At 40.4% G+C, this 16,872-nt stretch overlaps 3 protein-coding genes across 4 annotated transcripts; 1 reads left to right on the forward strand and 2 right to left on the reverse strand.

Annotated features, from left to right (window-relative positions):
- Window positions 1-421: 421 nt before the first annotated feature.
- LOC311011493 (mpv17-like protein) lies at window positions 422-3,892 on the reverse strand. Of its 2 annotated transcripts, XM_084006461.1 has the most exons (5): window positions 3,432-3,888; window positions 3,058-3,341; window positions 2,503-2,573; window positions 2,137-2,166; window positions 422-1,932 (listed from the first exon to the last, which is right to left on the reverse strand). In XM_084006461.1, exons 2-5 carry the CDS (start codon window positions 3,239-3,241, stop codon window positions 1,708-1,710), a joined length of 510 nt encoding a protein of 169 aa, XP_083862587.1. In that variant the 5' UTR covers window positions 3,242-3,341; window positions 3,432-3,888; the 3' UTR covers window positions 422-1,707. The 2 variants fall into 2 exon arrangements, with proteins under 2 accessions (XP_083862587.1, XP_083862586.1); XM_084006460.1 differs by having other exon boundaries at window positions 3,058-3,892.
- Window positions 3,893-4,048: 156 nt separating this feature from the next.
- Window positions 4,049-7,944, reverse strand: ntan1 (N-terminal asparagine amidase). The gene is made up of 10 exons (XM_084006459.1): window positions 7,721-7,944; window positions 7,103-7,205; window positions 6,656-6,721; window positions 6,448-6,556; window positions 6,279-6,352; window positions 6,135-6,188; window positions 6,008-6,061; window positions 5,823-5,920; window positions 5,508-5,621; window positions 4,049-5,344 (listed from the first exon to the last, which is right to left on the reverse strand). Exons 1-10 carry the CDS (start codon window positions 7,799-7,801, stop codon window positions 5,174-5,176), a joined length of 924 nt encoding a protein of 307 aa, XP_083862585.1. The 5' UTR covers window positions 7,802-7,944; the 3' UTR covers window positions 4,049-5,173.
- A 214-nt stretch (window positions 7,945-8,158) lies between these two features.
- On the forward strand, window positions 8,159-16,074 carry LOC311010922 (putative ATP-dependent RNA helicase DDX17). Its single transcript, XM_084005560.1, has 13 exons — window positions 8,159-8,399; window positions 9,245-9,404; window positions 9,738-9,834; window positions 10,092-10,225; window positions 10,888-10,953; window positions 11,064-11,205; window positions 11,510-11,670; window positions 11,771-11,943; window positions 12,108-12,218; window positions 12,337-12,398; window positions 12,558-12,617; window positions 14,664-14,900; window positions 14,976-16,074. The coding sequence occupies exons 1-13, from the start codon at window positions 8,353-8,355 to the stop codon at window positions 15,449-15,451; spliced, it is 1,926 nt and encodes a 641-aa protein (XP_083861686.1). The 5' UTR covers window positions 8,159-8,352; the 3' UTR covers window positions 15,452-16,074.
- The last annotated feature ends 798 nt before the right edge of the window (window positions 16,075-16,872 follow it).

Raw genomic sequence — 16,872 nt, forward strand, 5'->3', positions numbered from 1 at the left:
GCCGGCGGATAAGTGGCAGATGTTTCCGCATAAGGGGGATCTGGTTGCAAATGGCCAAATTTGACAACATGGAATCTGTTCGAGCAGTCTGTTATACATTTAGAAACAACTTTAGACATTTTGAAGTATTAGGCCTTTCAAAGTACATGCTGTTCTCAATATATTGACAGAGACAGAGCTGCAGTTGTATCTAAACTATGACTAATATAGAGAAATGATTCATATTTCTTCTGGAAGCCAACCCTAAACACACCCATATAATATAATATATAGGTTATTGGACATTGTGATATTTCAGATCAAGAAAACTGTGGGTCTGATGTACAGAATTCTAGGTTTGTGTCATCCAAGGTCAGTAATAACTGATGTCTTGCTATTGTTGTATGCTCAGTAAACACTCAGAGTCAATGTAGTTGTTTTAAATTTATTCAACAATAAATAATCTTGATCTCCATCACTCTCAGCAACAACCGTGCAAAATGTGATAATATAATTTAACAGTCAAACGCTGAGAGTTATTTTGATATGAAAATAAATTAAAAATAGAAGACAGAAATGAAGTCAAGTAGTGTACAAATCTGCAAATCTTAGTAAAATTATCCAGCCTTCAGTTGCTATAGTGAACAAAGGGAACATTCATAGTTTTGAGCCGTGAGTTACAGTGTAGCACATTAGCATATAAATTATAACACTACTATGCTACACTGGTAGAAAGTTATTGTTATTTTTTGATTAAATAATATGTAATCACTGCAAAATGTTCAAAATGCACAATTGCAAATTCCATTTTAGACTCAAACACATCAGGGGAAAGACTTAAGACAAGTTTCCGTGAGACCAGGAAGCTCAGTAATACATGGGAACACAATTAATTAAAACACATTTGTTAATGATCTGCCTGAGACAAAAGAAATACATTTGCCTTAAACCTTTGAAACTCTATTTATAGGAATAACTGTAGGCACTAGTGCCGAGCTATTTATAAATATGACCTCTATAGAAAAGTGTTTGGCAGAGCAGCAGACGTTACGTTGCAACCCAGTTTCAAGAATCACTGCAGGCAAGGAAACCTATGAAGTAACATTTTCATAAAGAGGTCAAATGTTTAAAAATTCCCCAACAGTATTGAAACATTAGGAAATGTTGCAAAGAGATAAAAAATGAGGAGAACACGACAACAGGCAGGCAGCATTTGTACATTAAAGTAAATAAATGCTCAGACAACCTTCCTCAATCATTATCAGACACACTCAGATTAATATTTAGTAGCATATCATTTAAATGACTTATTTCTAAACTAATAGATTAGCTGCCACTCCACATTGTGGAAATAACTCTTCCCCACTCTCATTCCAGTTTTTAGAAAGCAGCAATCACCCTTACATATTCCCATCATCATCAGCTTCCTTCCCAGACACAGAAGTCCTCATAAATAATTGAAATATGATTATATATGATCCAATCGAATAAGGAAACAAGACAGCAAATTTACTAAAACAAAACCTTTCATTGTGGGATGGAAATGTAGGTTTGAATGTAGGTTGAATGTAGGTTGAAGTATTGAAAAATATACTGTATATGTTTCCCAAAGCACCAAAAGTGTCTCAATAGATCGCATTTTTTAGTTAAGGCCGAGTGACACTTTGAACTCAAACCATGGCATGACCGTGCAAAATCACCCACGAACAGGACAGGCTTCCACCTATTTCAGTTCTGCGTGGGTTTAGATGCGACTGTTCCCTCTTTGGAAGCACTTATGTTGTCCTTGGATTCTGCTTCATCCTCTTTAGGAGAGAACAACCACGCAAGAGCAGCAGAGGCTGTGCCGTCGCCGCTCTTCTGCGAGAAGCAGAGGAAAGTGGCCCAGACGAAGGCACAGCAGCCGGTGAAGATGGTCCGCAGGTACAGAGGCACCAAGGCAAAGTTCACAAACTGAGGGAGACAGACAAAGATCATCTAAATCATTGTACTTGTGTATTACATGTTTACACATCAATCGACAATGAAAATATAAAATAATAGGTCAAAATTCTAAGCCACAGTTTTTCCTGCGACGGAATCATTAGCAAGTGGATCCTTGAGCTTAGATTTACCATATAGAATTAACGTCTATACATGGGAGACGTTAACAATTACCTGCATAAATGGCCAGAACATCAGCCCCGTCTGAAAAGAGAGACAAACAGATCATACAAATCATTTGGAGTCTTACAAAATACTACTCTCACGCCTGAAACCAATAATGACAAAAACACATTCAACTTTAGTGACTTAAGACTTGTGTGAATTAGTTCAAGTCCATGTTAGACAACACCTCAGCAGAGCTCTCCCAAAACCAGATAGATGAGAAATGCAAATTTGTGTACACAGTCTTCCGGATATGTTGAACATTATGTTTGGTTTACTGTCACAACACGTCACTTTGCACTTTGGGAGTGAGGGCTTGAAAGCGTTGCTAGCGAGGCAAACATGCAGTGACAGCTGGTCTCTGCTCTCACTCACCTTATACGTATTCAGGAATTTGTCTCTCCAGTCTTCAAAGATGTCCTCTTTGCCCTCCAAGAAGCTGATACCTGGACAGAAAGTGAACTATCAACAAAGTGTATATCACATCATGTCCACTGCACTGGCACATATATTGCAACATATTCCTTGCAAAACAATATCAATACAACATATACAATGTTTAGATTTTTCATATATATATATATATATGATTTTTTTATGTAATATAATAGAGATTTAAAGGGAGCACTGCAAGTTCTCGGCATTAACGACCATGCACTAACACTGGTGTTGGAGGGTTCATACCAAGTGTTAACTCCACTACATAATGAAATCAAACATCAGATCCAACATTATCTGCTCAGTGATGACTTACACATGACCTCTGCTAGTCTCGGTATCTTTCACATGGCGACAGACTGCTGGTTTTAACCTGACCCCCCCTGACCGTGGGGGGTCAGGTTACAAATTGACAGATATGTGATCGGTTGTGAGGTTAACCGTTAACTGCCCGGCTCGTTGGACCCGTCCACTAACACCCCCCTCTCTGACCTGTGTAGAAGACGCTCAGCGCCAGCGGTGCCGCTGTGGTCTGGTCCAGGATCAGCTTCCTCATCACCATTCGGATGGAATTCCCGGGAAACCTCCGCTCCAGGAACCGCATCCAGAAGAAGTTGACGTTGCCGTGGAAAGAGAACGCGACCACGGCCACGTTCCGCGTGTGTCTCCAGTCCATGTCCTCCCGCCGCGAGAACCACTGGTGGACAAAGTCCCCTCCGGCGTACAGGCAGCCATACAGGGTGACGTTGGTGGCCCATTGAAACCGACGGACGTGTCTCAAAAACACCGGTGACATTCTTTTATTTACAACACGGCGTTAGCTTGACGTGATTAACCTCGGCTAATGCTCGCTAAATGTGATTTACCTCGGTGTATGTTAGCTAAATGTGGAAAAATCGCACCGACGTCATATCAGTATCTCCGCGGTATCACAAACACTTTCTGTCCGGGTTTCGATGGGAATGCTCATGTGGTTCATCAGCGACAGAGTGTATATATTTCTAGTATGAAGGACTTGGTAAAGTTATGTAATTTCGGATAGGATACTTGCTTGTCATGCATCATCTGACACCGGCAAAGGACCTGCCAGTCTGCCTCCACCGGCCGTGTTGGTTCTACGCATAATGACTAACTTACGCCCCTTTGTACGCAATAAACCCCCCCCCCCCAGCAGTGTACACGGTGGAAGGGCGGGGCGACACTGAGAAAGCTTGATCAGCCAGTTCAGTCGAGTAGGCCTACCTGGGTCTGTGGAGCAATGTATCACCTTTACTGGTCTACTATCACAAGAGATAAGGGTTCAGGACGTGTGAGGCTATTATTTTAGAGTTTAAAGATAGCCAATTAATTCCAAATTTTACATAACCTGCAAATGTGTGGCCAAGATATACATTTTACAAAAAATAAACTTGGCAGTATGTAATGGAGACGTGGTTTATAAATTACTTCAGTTACTTGTTTTTTTTTTTTAACCTGTCGTAAGTTTAAATATTGTCCGCCAATTCATATTTATTTTAACGTTGTTCCCTCTGAACATAAACAGACGTGACCATTTCAAACTACATTTGACCACTTACATTTATTTAGCAACAGGTAGCATATGTTCACAAGTTGCAACACGTTGCACTGAATGCTTTAAGCACCTTGCAACGTTCTGAAATTAACAACTGATGAAAAGGCTTTTTTGTTATATTTGAAAAGAAACCACATCATACTTCGCAGATACTACACATGCACATACACATTCATGGCCAAGTATGTAGAGTATTTGATGAATTATATTCCATTCTCATCGGGAAGGTGCATCTGTAGACAAAAATCAACTTTGCTCGACTCTTCAACGATGCAATGCTCAGCAATTAGCATTTTCTTTAAACAAAGTGCCAAAATAAACACATTCTTTGTTGTTGCTGCAGAAAGATCCCCACCTGAAATTATTCCTCAGTGGGTCAGGCTTCAGATCACACACGTGGCTTCATGTTTTTCGTCCATTAAATCCACGTGCATGTATTTGATATCAGTCTAAAGTTTCTTGTGATAGGCAAAGTTTGATTTACTGGCGACACAGTAAGTGACAACATTAACTAACTGATGAAAATCAAAGGCAATCAAATTAAGTTTGCATTCAAAAAGTTGCTTCACTACTATAACCTGCGCAATGAATGCATGCAAGTAAGGAACTGAAAAAAATAAAATAATTACAACCATTGTTTTTGGGCTACACACAAACGTCTAAGTACATTTTTAACTGGCTATAAGACAACAATGTTAATAATTTCCTGCGTGCATAGTAGGACATTAACCTTACGGCAAGACAGCAAATGCTATAAGTTGCAAACTGACCACCACCTCATTGGAGTGGAATAATGAACTGCTACAGGCATGAGCAGAATCACTTTCTGTAGTCTCTCTACTGGACCAGCCAGGTGAGGGAGGAGAGCCATTCAACATAGATACAGTATGGTCCAGCGAGGGGCTACCTCCTTGTTAAGACGTGATGAAGGAAAATCAGACAGTGGGTGGATGCGTCACAGTGTATCCATTGAGTAGAGAGGCAAAAACAGTCAGGTTCCTTGTTAAGGTTCCAGTGGGAGATAAGAGTAGGGCTCTAAGACTTGACAGCCCTTACCCAGTCACCCATCTCAGTCCTGCTGTAGAGCTGAGGCTGACCCCCGGGGAACAAGCTGTCAGAGCTGGGGTGTTCTAAGAGGAACTGGATGGTGGTCTTCATGTGCTGAACGAAGTGTGGTGGCTCAGCCATTGGAGAAGTGGACAGGTACTGGGCATGAGAGAGAAAAATCAGAGTCAAAGTCTATATTAAGTTACTTTCTGGAGCGCTGCTTCACATTCATGTTGGGAGTGTTGAATTAAGCATGACCGTTTTGAAGTATAACGAAGAAGTACAAACCCTTATGGGACTAATTGCTTCCACATTCCATTACCTTCAAAATTGTGTCATCATTTTGTGACAACCAGAAGGCAATATCCAGATTTGGAGACCACTTGCAAGGCCCGATTTTAACAAGCCCTCGACTTGAGTCATATATGTCTGCCATCTGCAAGAAAAATAGATTTTTTGCATTGAAACTGTCCTTTTTGTTTGAAAGTATAAGACAATTACCACATTATTAATTTGAGGGGAAATACATATTCTTTACTTGTTTAGGATTATAATGTTATAAACTTTACATTATGTTTTTGTGCCACACTTGCTTTGGTTTTTCATTCACAAACATGTCCATGATTCACACCAGTACCTGTCCCCCAGTGAAGGTTCTTGCTGACCGCAGCTGCTCAGCAGGTCCTTTATGAGTGAATGACGAAGGGAACACTTCCCCTGTTTTAACATTTACACCTGTGCAGGAACAGATATACATATATATATTAGAGGTCATGTTCTATGAAAGCATTGCTCTCTCTTTGTAGCATATTCGTCACTTACCTATTCCATATACTACTGGCCTATGAGTTCCATCAACAACAATGTCATTCATTTCTACACAAACAGAGAACAGAAGGGTTAATTTCATGAAGCCACGACTAGAAAATGATATATTAATCGAAGTTACCTGTGATGCAACATGTTTCCAGATGAATATCCTCTTTCAGTTTCTGGAAGGCTGCTGTAAAGTAAAAAGAGTCTTTCTGAGTGAAGCTCAAACGCTGCCAGCATGATATTACAATGAGACACAAGGTCATTTGAAAGACTATACCCAGTATGTTAAGGCTGAGTTTATGTGATGTTTTTGACTCATCGTTAAATCCCCCGGCAAGATGGAGCTCAAGTCTGCATAATGGAAAGCAAAGAAAAGGAAATAAATAAAAAAAATTCTGAATAGGATGTGCACTTTTATTATGTGCGTTTGTTTGTGTGTTTCGTACCTGCCGTCCTTACAGATGCTACTCAGTGACGTCACAGCTTTTACAAGGAGCGGGATTTCAGACCAGGTGCTGGAACCATCGCAGTGAGCAAGGCAAGCAGCCCCACTTCCTAAAAAAAAAAAAAAATCATATCACAGCACACATTAAAAATGTAATTCCTTACTATATACACAGGCAGACAGTTTGAATTCAATGAAAGGAATCTTACCGGTGTGTCGCAGCACAACTAAATGGCAGGTAGTGGCATCCCCAGATCCAATTACTGAAACGCAGTCTGTGACAAAAATCACAAATTATCATTATGACCCAGAATGGTTAAACTAGAATACTATCTAGGCATTAGTTAAAGGCTAACAAATGTTGTAATTCTAGGATTTCATAACAAACAGTCCATTCAAGAAAAAGAATCCCCAATGCTCCTTATTAAAAAATAAAAGACCAGTGAGGCTTCAGTTAAATAAACATTCTTCTACATTTTGCCACCAAATCTAGGAGTAGAAAGTTTTCCATAACAATAAGTCTATAAAATTCATGCATAATAACTCACATTACACTAAGGGTGAGCTGAAGAAATAACCCTTCCCTTTGCACGGCTCACTGAGATTTATATGGATCGTTATAACATTATCTGTTCCAGTCATTAGGCTTTACTTACTGTCTGCTGGTGTTGTTGCAGCAAACTCTCTTTGTTGGACATACAAAAGGCACTTTGGGTCGACATCAACAAGTGGCTTGGAGCGAAATGTTCTTGCATTTTCCTGTGACAAAAGAATAAGAATGAAGCGTATTACTTAAAAAGAGAAAAGAAACCAATAACATCATGCCATGATACTCATTAGTGTGACTTCTTATCTTTGAACTGATGAAAGAAATTCCTCACTGGATTACTCTATGTATGAAAACATCACCACCCCATTGTACTGTAAATTAGTTCAAAAAGATTTCTCACTTTAGAGGATTCAAGCATTGTCTATTTAGTCAGCCATGTATTTTATTCCCATTTCTTTCGATTTAGTAGTTTATTTTATTGTATGACACACTCCTATAGAAGCAACGAAAAAAACATTATATGACTGGGGAAACCTCAATAAAGGTTGCATTCGTTCAGTTGTATTTATTCCTGACTGATTTCTGCCACACGTCACACCCAAACCCAGAAATGTGATTACCATTTCGCTTTATCATTACCAGCCAGTCAGGCATTACGTGATTACTTAATGGAGATTATTGTTAAGCAGCAGTCTAAGTTTAGACAGACATTCTGGAAACAAACCTGTAAATGTGGATATTTGTCGAACAGTTCCGCCGTCAATCCGATGCGTTCAAGTTCTCTATTTTGAATAAACAACGGCATTTTGTTAGTGTCCACTTTAAAATAAGCTGGTTATGATACTATTGTAAAGAACGTAACTTCATGTATGGCTGAATAGCTCATATTAAACGATACACATATCGCAGTAACTGATCAAAACATATTAGGTTGAACTTCCTGGAAAGGTTTTCTTCTTCTACAGTTACAGCATAAGCAAAAGGCTCGCAGTTTGTGACACAGCGCCACCAACCGTTAAATGGCAGGAATGTGTACACGAATCAAATTCACCATCGTCACTTAGTCAACATTTGTTCGCAGCGTCCCCGCTTTTGAATGACCGCTACGTAGAATTACTAGTTAAAATTACGTCGCCAAAGAGGGCGGGGAAGGTGGGAGGTTGCAAACTTTTTTAGCTAACGTTACGTGACGCACACAGAAATTGTTTACCAAATTCCGTATTTCAGCGTCTATTAGAAATAGTTTAGCAAGGTTAAAACGCGTGTAGTTTGCAGTTTTTAACAGCGAACATCGCAAACAAACCGGTGTCCAACGTCAAAGCTTAACTTTACGTAGGGAAACGTCTGTTAACCAACATGAGAGGGGGCTCTTCCTACGGAGACAGGGACCGCGGGCGAGACAGGTACGTTTGTTGTTGACACTTGGAAACAAAACGAATATTTACCACAAACATAGTTGCGTAATATCGAGATAACACAGGCAGTTTGACCCAACGGCATGGCTGTCGTGAGACATGAATATTCTCTCTCTCTAAATGCAACACGACAACAGAAAAGCTCGTCCAGTTCATAGTTAGTTTCTCTGTAAACAACATGGCACTGGGTGATATGTGGTAATATTACTCTCGTCTGAAACACTCGGCTGAAATCATCTCACGCCATTGTTTTAAAGTGTTTTTTTACGTTTATGTGTCTAACTCTGCTCAAGAAAAGTGAAAAGTATAAAAATTATATTACATTTTTTATTATTTTTTTAATTTTTTTGCACAGCTAACTGAACCTCGCGTCATGAGTAAAATTAGTATTAATACTAACGAGCCTGTTTTGAAAATGCAAGATTTGTTTTATTATGTAGGGAGTAAAAGGACACGTAAGAAAAATAAATACTCATGTAAAGTACCTGATAATTCTACTTGAGTACATTAACGTAAAGTATTTGTACTACCTTACTTCCCACCTCGGCCCATGTTTGTACATTACACTGTGGTCTGGACTACATGATCATAATAATTATGTAAATAGAGTCTGGGGATATTGATTCAGCTGTATGCTTGTAAATGACCAACCTAAGGGACTTAGAGAATTTTGCATCACGTGATCTCTTTGGTGACTAGTAACTGCAGTGTTGACACAGCAGCTTTTGATAATAATTGGCATAAGCACACATGAAATATATATGCAGTACATTGTTGCAGGCTAGTCTTGCTGATTCCTCAGGACACATTATCTGTCGACCCCTACCTCTCAGGCCACGGTTTGGTGCCATGGGCAGTCGCAGTGGACCCCCACCAATGAAGTTTGGGAATCCAGGTGACCGTCTCCGCAAGAAGAGGTGGAACCTGGACGAGCTGCCAAAATTTGAGAAGAACTTCTATGTTGAACACCCTGAGATTCAACACATGAGTCAGGTGGATCTTTATGTTCTCTCTCACTTACAAAGTGAATCATAAAACAAACATGGAAATGTGAGAACATTACAAAGTGTCAGGTTTCAGCATATTTCAGCCAGTGTCGCTTGTTTCTAAGCAATTCAGTGCTGCAGAGAATATTGATAAACCAATGAACAATAACATATGAAGCAAATCAAACTCCTTATTACAGTCATGCCTGATATAATGTCTGCTTATAACAAATAACATCTCTACAAATCAGAAATTCCAGCAGAAGTTATTCTATAAAATACAATACTAACTCATAGACCATGTCTAAATGTATGTTTCCTCCCTCTCTGTTATACCCAGCATGAAATGGAAGAGTTTCGCAGGAAACAGGAGATCACCCTCAGAGGCTCTGGCTGTCCAAAGGCGATCCCTGCTTTTCACCAGGCTCAGTTTCCTCGTTAGTAAACCATACATTATACAAACTATGATGTCTAATTTGTGGGAAACATCAGACCTACACGGCAATATAAAACAAAACAATACAGCTGGTCTAAATTAATACAATGTGTCTTGCAAGGAGTCGTGCTATGTCTACAAGAAGAAAATATTGACTGATAGTAATCGGGGTTGTCCTTTGGATGCAGTGACTGAAACCAAAGCAACAGTCCAGCGGTGTAACTGTATTGTTGATTGTCTCCCTCCTCCTTCTGGCAGAGTATGTGATGGATGTGCTGATGCATCAGAACTTCAAGGAGCCGACAGCGATCCAGTCTCAGGGCTTCCCTGTGGCCCTGAGTGGCAGGGACATGGTGGGGATCGCACAGACTGGCTCCGGAAAGACACTAGCTGTGAGGCTGCCTGGTGTTTAACCTGATGCATGATCCAAGATGATGACACTTTATTGGATGTTTAAGTCATAACAAGGTCATTTACATAGCACATTAAACACGATGACAAGGAGCTTAACATAAAAATTAGAGTTGAAATATATACTATAAATAAATAAATAAAAGAAATACAGAAGAACAAATTGTAAATTAGCATAACTAATGTCCCAATAATACCATATTCAATATCCTATGTTGAAGTCCTGGTTTCAGAGATCAATAAAGGAAAGTCTATCATTTTTAACAGTGTTAGGATCAGAATTGAGTAACTTGCTGAAGCCAAGGAATAGGGAAAAACAATAATTATGAAGTGTAATTGAGATTGTAATAAGATTTTAAAACTTAAAATGGCTTCTTATGAAATATACAATCCAAACACAGTTGGATAACAGCAGACTGATGGCCCATGAGTCCTACCACAGGTCTGGACCACTTGTGAGAAAATTGGTAAATGGTTCTCCTACATCACTTGTACAAGCCACTTAAGGAGGAATCTGTTCATATGAGTGGCTCTTGCACAGCCCAGTGGTTAGATCTTTTAAGAGAGTCTTAATAAAGGGTTTTTAAAAGGGATTCATGGGCCAATTGAGGATAAGTATTTAGCTGTCTTTTGTGTTTTGCAGTATCTTCTTCCTGCTATTGTTCACATCAACCACCAGCCATATCTGGAGAGGGGAGATGGCCCAATTGTGAGTGCAAATTCCATATATGTTTGACAGATAGTGTTTTTTGTCTAAATCATACCATCTTAACGTAGCCTTTCAAACCTTCCTCATTCCTACGTGTCCTCTCTTCATAGTGTTTGGTGCTTGCCCCAACCAGAGAGCTCGCTCAGCAGGTTCAGCAGGTAGCATATGAATATGGCAAATCTTCCCGTATCAAAAGCACCTGTGTCTATGGTGGAGCACCCAAAGGACCACAGATTCGAGACCTTGAGAGGGGTGGGTATGGTTGTAGACGGGCACAATCAATCAAAGTTATTCAAAAATCGTTTTTGAAATCCAAAACTTTGTATCCAAATTCCTGTTAAATATATGAGTACTTATGTTTGGTGTTTTTGTGTACTTGCCCATCACTGGCATTATGAAATAAAAAAAAAATCAAATTTTTCGGTAGCGAACTGTTAAATAAGTTATATGTATAATAAAGTTGAATAACATATTTAATTCATGAAAAAACTGGTCTGTCTGAACATCTAGCAAAATGTGTTGTTTTTATTAATACATGTTTATTTTGTGTGACTAGGTGTTGAGATCTGCATCGCCACACCTGGTCGCCTTATTGACTTCTTAGAGAGTGGGAAAACGAACCTGCAGCGCTGCACCTACCTAGTGCTGGACGAGGCTGACCGCATGCTGGACATGGGCTTTGAGCCACAGATTCGCAAGATAGTGGAACAAATCAGGGTAGGCTCGGACTGCCGATTTTAAAATCATCACCGTGACTTTTTAAATGAAGTATTTTCAGTTACATCAGCTGCATTGTTGATCCCCCTGTGTCTCTTAGCCTGACAGACAGACTCTGATGTGGAGTGCAACCTGGCCGAAGGATGTTCGGCAGCTGGCAGATGACTTCCTGAGGGACCACATCCAAATTAATGTTGGCGCTCTGGAGCTCAGTGCCAACCACAACATCCTGCAGATTGTTGACGTCTGCATGGAGACTGAAAAGGACCAGAAGTAAGCTCAGCCAATGAGAAGATATCTGACTTAAAATCACATTATATCATGATTATCTCATTAACTTCTATATTAGTGTTGCAGAACATGAGCTTATCCTTTCATACAGTTGAAACTGAGCTTAGTGCCACTGATTTCCTGTGATTGTCTCTCCCTGTCTGCAGACTTTTTCAGCTGATGGAGGAGATAATGGCTGAGAAAGAGAACAAAACCATCATCTTTGTGGAGACAAAGAAGCGCTGTGATGATCTGACTCGGAGGATGAGGCGGGACGGGTGAGTCTTTTATGACACAACGGGATGACTGTAGTTCTAGGATGAATTATTATTATTAGTATTTGATAGACAGAAGCTATTCACTCATCTTCTTTCATTGTGGGGTTTGCTTCTCTAGGTGGCCCGCCATGTGTATTCATGGAGACAAGAGCCAGCCAGAAAGAGACTGGGTACTTGCAGGTAAGAATACCTGTAATACAGTGATACCACTGTATTTTTTCTCCTACACTTTTGTTAATCTATTTTACTCGTGGAGCCAGTGAACAATACATAATAGTCAAAACACACCATGTCTAATTCCATGTCTAATTCCAAGTAATCTTGTGTCTAATTCTACAGAATTTCGGAGTGGTAAAGCTCCAATACTGATTGCTACAGATGTGGCCTCTCGTGGTCTGGGTATGTCCACTCACACATACAGTTAATGCTACAGAAGCACTTACAGGTTTTCTCTCCTCTCATGCTTTCTGCATTTGTTTTTTTTTCTTATAAATAATATAAGTGTATTATACACTTATGGATTAACGCAAAGGAAACAGTCACCAAAGTTAATGTAGGGGTACGGTACAACTGCAACTATTATTTTGACCCATAGGTAAGTATGCTACAGATGAGACCAGCTATATCTGGCAAAGTCTGTCCATGAAATAAAATTCATTTCTAGCACAACATCTAATTATCTGCCTTTGACTATAGTCAGGGGGATATTATAACAGTTTGGTCGTTTTTCATAACAAGTATCACACTAGGAATGTTCCATAATATACAGTTGGTAAAGCATGTAGCTTTAGTGACAATGACGAAGGTGTTGCCTGATTGAATTAGGTGATGTACAATTAAATAAATCAGTGCGTTATATTTAATAATCTCCTTTACTATTATACCTACAGTTTAATGCTGTGTAGTATGGAGGCTACAGGCCTGCTGTGTCTATAGTCTTCTTGTTACTGTGGTTAAAAAGCTTCCTTCAACCGGGGCTCTCCGGCACACAAAGGAGGGTCGTGTGGGGCAGATCCTCCTGCACGCCTCCTCTTATGTCTCTTATTGGTGTCAGTACTAAAATTACCCGTTCTTCCACATAAACGATCATACATGTTGTAGGTGTTCCATTGCTATAATTCTGCAAAAAAAATTATACATATTGTTATGTTTTGCGGATGCATTTAAGTAGGACAGTGAATTGTCTCCGGTCCGCCAACAGTAGGCTATGATGGCTAAGATGTGAGAAGGGGGGATGAGTGAAGTGTCTTTGACTTGCCAAAATCCCGATGACCGTGTCCTTGTTCTTTTTTCCCCTCTTCTCCTCGCAGGGTTTGGCAGCACACGGCAGCAGTAACAGTCTGCGCTGCTGTCCCTGCCCCCCTCATTCACGTTAAAATAGAAGTTCGGCTAGTTTGAGAGGGAATAAAATCCCTCTTATTATTCTTTTTTGGGTAACTACGATCCCCCTGCCCAGTTTAGTCAGATATTAAAATCCAACGAGCCTTCCTTGGGAGAAGCCTGTATGTCTGCCCATCGGTCCGTCCCAAAAAGCAGACAGACAGGGGAGAAGGAGTTAGATGGGCTCGTCTGGATCCAGTCCTGGCCAGGGTCTGAGGAGGGTCCTGCCATGCAGCGAGAGAGCAACATAACCAGCCGTTGTGTGTGTTTAACGGTTCTGCTCCCGTCTGACCTTGCTGGTGTGTGCAGAAGGTGAGGGATGAATCTCGTCTCCCTCCCCCTCAGCCCCTCACTATAAACCAGGACTGATCAGGGGGGACTGGCTACCTTTGTAAAAACAACCTGACGGGGGTAAGTACCTCACCGTCCCTTTCTCTTAACTCCTCCATGAGCTCACCTTACATTCAGGTACTTCCATCGTGCTCATATTCAAATGAGTTTCCTCACGGCATATCGTCATTCTGTTGTTCAGGAGGTCACGGTTGATGAAATGGCTTCCCTGTCTGGATAGAGGTCGAGTTATTGATGGGCAGTACTGTCAGAGCACCACATCTTCTGTAACAGGAAACAGGCTCATAGTCTTCACACATTTTGACCAGCGATCACATTGATGTGAAGATTATGAAGCCCAACCTTGCTTTCTGTACAGCTTGATGTTGAAAACCTGAAGTTCAGCTTTAACTGTATTGGATTCAAATCAGTTATATAATAGTAGTAGTTGATTGAAATGAATCTTTGGTGTATGGATTTCGCATGGTGATAAAGCAGGTAACTTTATTCACACACACACACACACACATATATATTATATATATATATAATATATATATATATATATATATATATATATATATATATATATATATATATATATGTGTATATCTTGAAGTGGAATTAAAATGAGACATTTTTTTCTCCAGCACCCCCCTTCGAAACCCATGACATTATCATCTCTTTCTTTCTTTCTCCTCCATACTGTAAAACTGATTGGTCTTTATCCAAAAGATGTGGAAGACATCAAGTTCGTCATCAACTATGACTATCCCAACTCCTCTGAGGATTATGTTCACCGTATTGGTCGTACGGCTCGCAGTACCAACAAGGGCACTGCCTACACCTTCTTCACCCCAGGGAACTTGAGGCAGGCCCGAGACCTTGTCCGGGTGTTGGCCGAGGCCCGGCAGGCCATCAACCCTAAACTGCTTCAGTTTGTGGAGTCAGGGCGTGGTGGAGGAGGAGGCGGTAAGAAGGACTTCAACTTACTATACCACGGACTGTAGAGAAGAACGCTGACATTACATTTGTTGTTTGAAACAGGTGGCAGAATGCGTTACCGTGGCAGCAGCTCCAACAACCCCAACAACATGTACCAGGGGGAATGTGATCGCCGCATGCATGCTAGTGGCGGCAGCAGCAGCAAAGACAGCCGCAGCGGCTTCGGCCGCAACAACCGTGACGGAGACCGCTCCACTTCCTCCAGGGACAGAAGCCGGGATCAAAGAAATAGCTACAACTCCGGCTCAGATCAGTACCAGAGTTACAGCGGCAGCGGCAGCTACAATTCCCGCAGCGGAGGCCAGTCCATTGGAGGTCAGGATCAGTCTAGTCAGTTTGGCCAGCCTCCTCCTCCTCCTCCTCCTCCAGCATCATCATCAGTGGGGCCGAAGCCTCTGATGGCGCAGCAGTTTGTTCAACCACAGCAAACACTCATGGGCTTCATGGGGCAACAGTCTTACCCTTTTGCTACACCAACCCCCCCTCCTCCTCCAGGCGCTCCACCTTCCAGGAAGTAGAATTATGAGCAAGTTAATTTACTCTCCAACTCTTGGCGAGGTTTGAAAAAGCATATATCTAAGGAGGTGTAATTCTTTGTTTTATACTTTTTAATAAACCTAAACCTAGAACTTTTACCCCATCATAATTTTAACCTTGACTGTCCCTCCCCATTATCTCATACAGTTGCTCTCAATCATGTACCATGGAGGAACAAGTGTCATGTTTTTATATAAATCAAACACTGCAGCAGTGAATTTCACCACTCTCTGTTGTTCACTCTAGTGTAAGCTGTTAAAACAAGCATACACATCAAGTATTTACCATCCCATTCCAGTCATGTCTTGCTGTCGAATTTTATTAAAGTTAAAAATCGTTGAATTAAGTTGTGAATCTCTTTCCATAGTTTCTTTTATATGTAACCACTCCTTTAGTTTTTCTTTTAGTGTAATGAACTGTCACACTAGGTTTTGATACATTTTCTCTATACTTTTTCAGTCAAAACTGCTGTGATTCTATTTACCTGTAACCATTTAACCCCCATATAATCAGATCTGTTAATGCATACTTTTTCGTGTGATTTGTTGCCGTTCCTCTTTCATTTGTTTGTTTTTTTCTTAATAAATATAAAAGAATGAAAGCAGTATTTTGTACGTTGCAAATGATTGATCAAATTATTCATACATCGGGTAAATTTCCCATACAAATGACTTTATTTGCCTTAAATACACATTTGTAGTACATTCTCAATTTGTACCCAGCAGTATGTACATGTGTTTCTTTTACTGGTAAATATACATTATGGCATGAAGCTTTTATTTACATTAGAAGCACAAATGGAAACAAATACACACATACTGTAAGTAGAGGTCTTTGTCACATTTAGTTTTGCTCTACTTCTAGTTTTAGTTCTAAACTTAAGAATTTGGATCTAGTTTAGTTGATTGACACACTTTGGGTTTTAAGTTGCATGTTTTTAGTTCCCTAAGTTTGATTTATTTGAAGCTGGACAAGAATGACCACTTTGCATGCACAGTGCTTGGATCGTGTTCCTGACTTACTGCAGTGTACTGCAAATTGAAGCACAGAGGTTATTTAAGGACGGAGGTCATCCAGGATGGGGATTTGTGTCTGTATCTCTCTGGGTTTGTAAAGCGGGAGCTTGGCAATACCTTCAACTTTGTAGCGTACCCTTAAATGCAACTCAATGAATACTAGACCAGACATGAATTGTCCGTGTCGTGTTTCCTGGTCATGGGATTGGTGCGAGAGCTGGTTCTGTAACTCTACCAGCACAGACAGGGATGACAAGACCTCTGTCAAGAAGGACGAGCTGTAGTCTCCATCATCATCCCCACAGACTGGAATCAGTTCAACAATCACTGATTAATACAGTCAAAGAATGTGAAGGCTGCAATAAACATGTAGTTCTTGTGGCAAT

The sequence above is a fragment of the Eutrigla gurnardus genome, assembly GCF_963514095.1.
Source record: "Eutrigla gurnardus genome assembly, chromosome: 3".
Taxonomy (NCBI): Eukaryota; Metazoa; Chordata; class Actinopteri; order Perciformes; family Triglidae; genus Eutrigla; species Eutrigla gurnardus.

Excerpts from the sequence above, each read along its gene's own strand:
- LOC311011493 (XM_084006460.1), bottom strand. The coding sequence starts at position 3,361 with ATGTCACCGGTGTTTTTGAGACACGTCCGTCGGTTTCAATGGGCCACC. Across the intron at positions 2,574-3,057 it reads GCTGAGCGTCTTCTACACAG|GTATCAGCTTCTTGGAGGGC; the intron begins GTCAGAGAGGGG and ends CTTTCTGTCCAG. Across the intron at positions 1,933-2,136 it reads TGTTCTGGCCATTTATGCAG|TTTGTGAACTTTGCCTTGGT; the intron begins GTAATTGTTAAC and ends TGTCTCCCTCAG.
- LOC311010922 (XM_084005560.1), top strand. The coding sequence starts at position 8,353 with ATGAGAGGGGGCTCTTCCTACGGAGACAGGGACCGCGGGCGAGACAG. Across the intron at positions 8,400-9,244 it reads AGGGACCGCGGGCGAGACAG|GCCACGGTTTGGTGCCATGG; the intron begins GTACGTTTGTTG and ends CCTACCTCTCAG. Across the intron at positions 14,901-14,975 it reads GCGTGGTGGAGGAGGAGGCG|GTGGCAGAATGCGTTACCGT; the intron begins GTAAGAAGGACT and ends TGTTTGAAACAG.
- ntan1 (XM_084006459.1), bottom strand. The coding sequence starts at position 7,801 with ATGCCGTTGTTTATTCAAAATAGAGAACTTGAACGCATCGGATTGACG. Across the intron at positions 6,557-6,655 it reads AGTTGTGCTGCGACACACCG|GAAGTGGGGCTGCTTGCCTT; the intron begins GTAAGATTCCTT and ends TTTTTTTTTTAG. Across the intron at positions 6,353-6,447 it reads AGCATCTGTAAGGACGGCAG|ACTTGAGCTCCATCTTGCCG; the intron begins GTACGAAACACA and ends TCCATTATGCAG.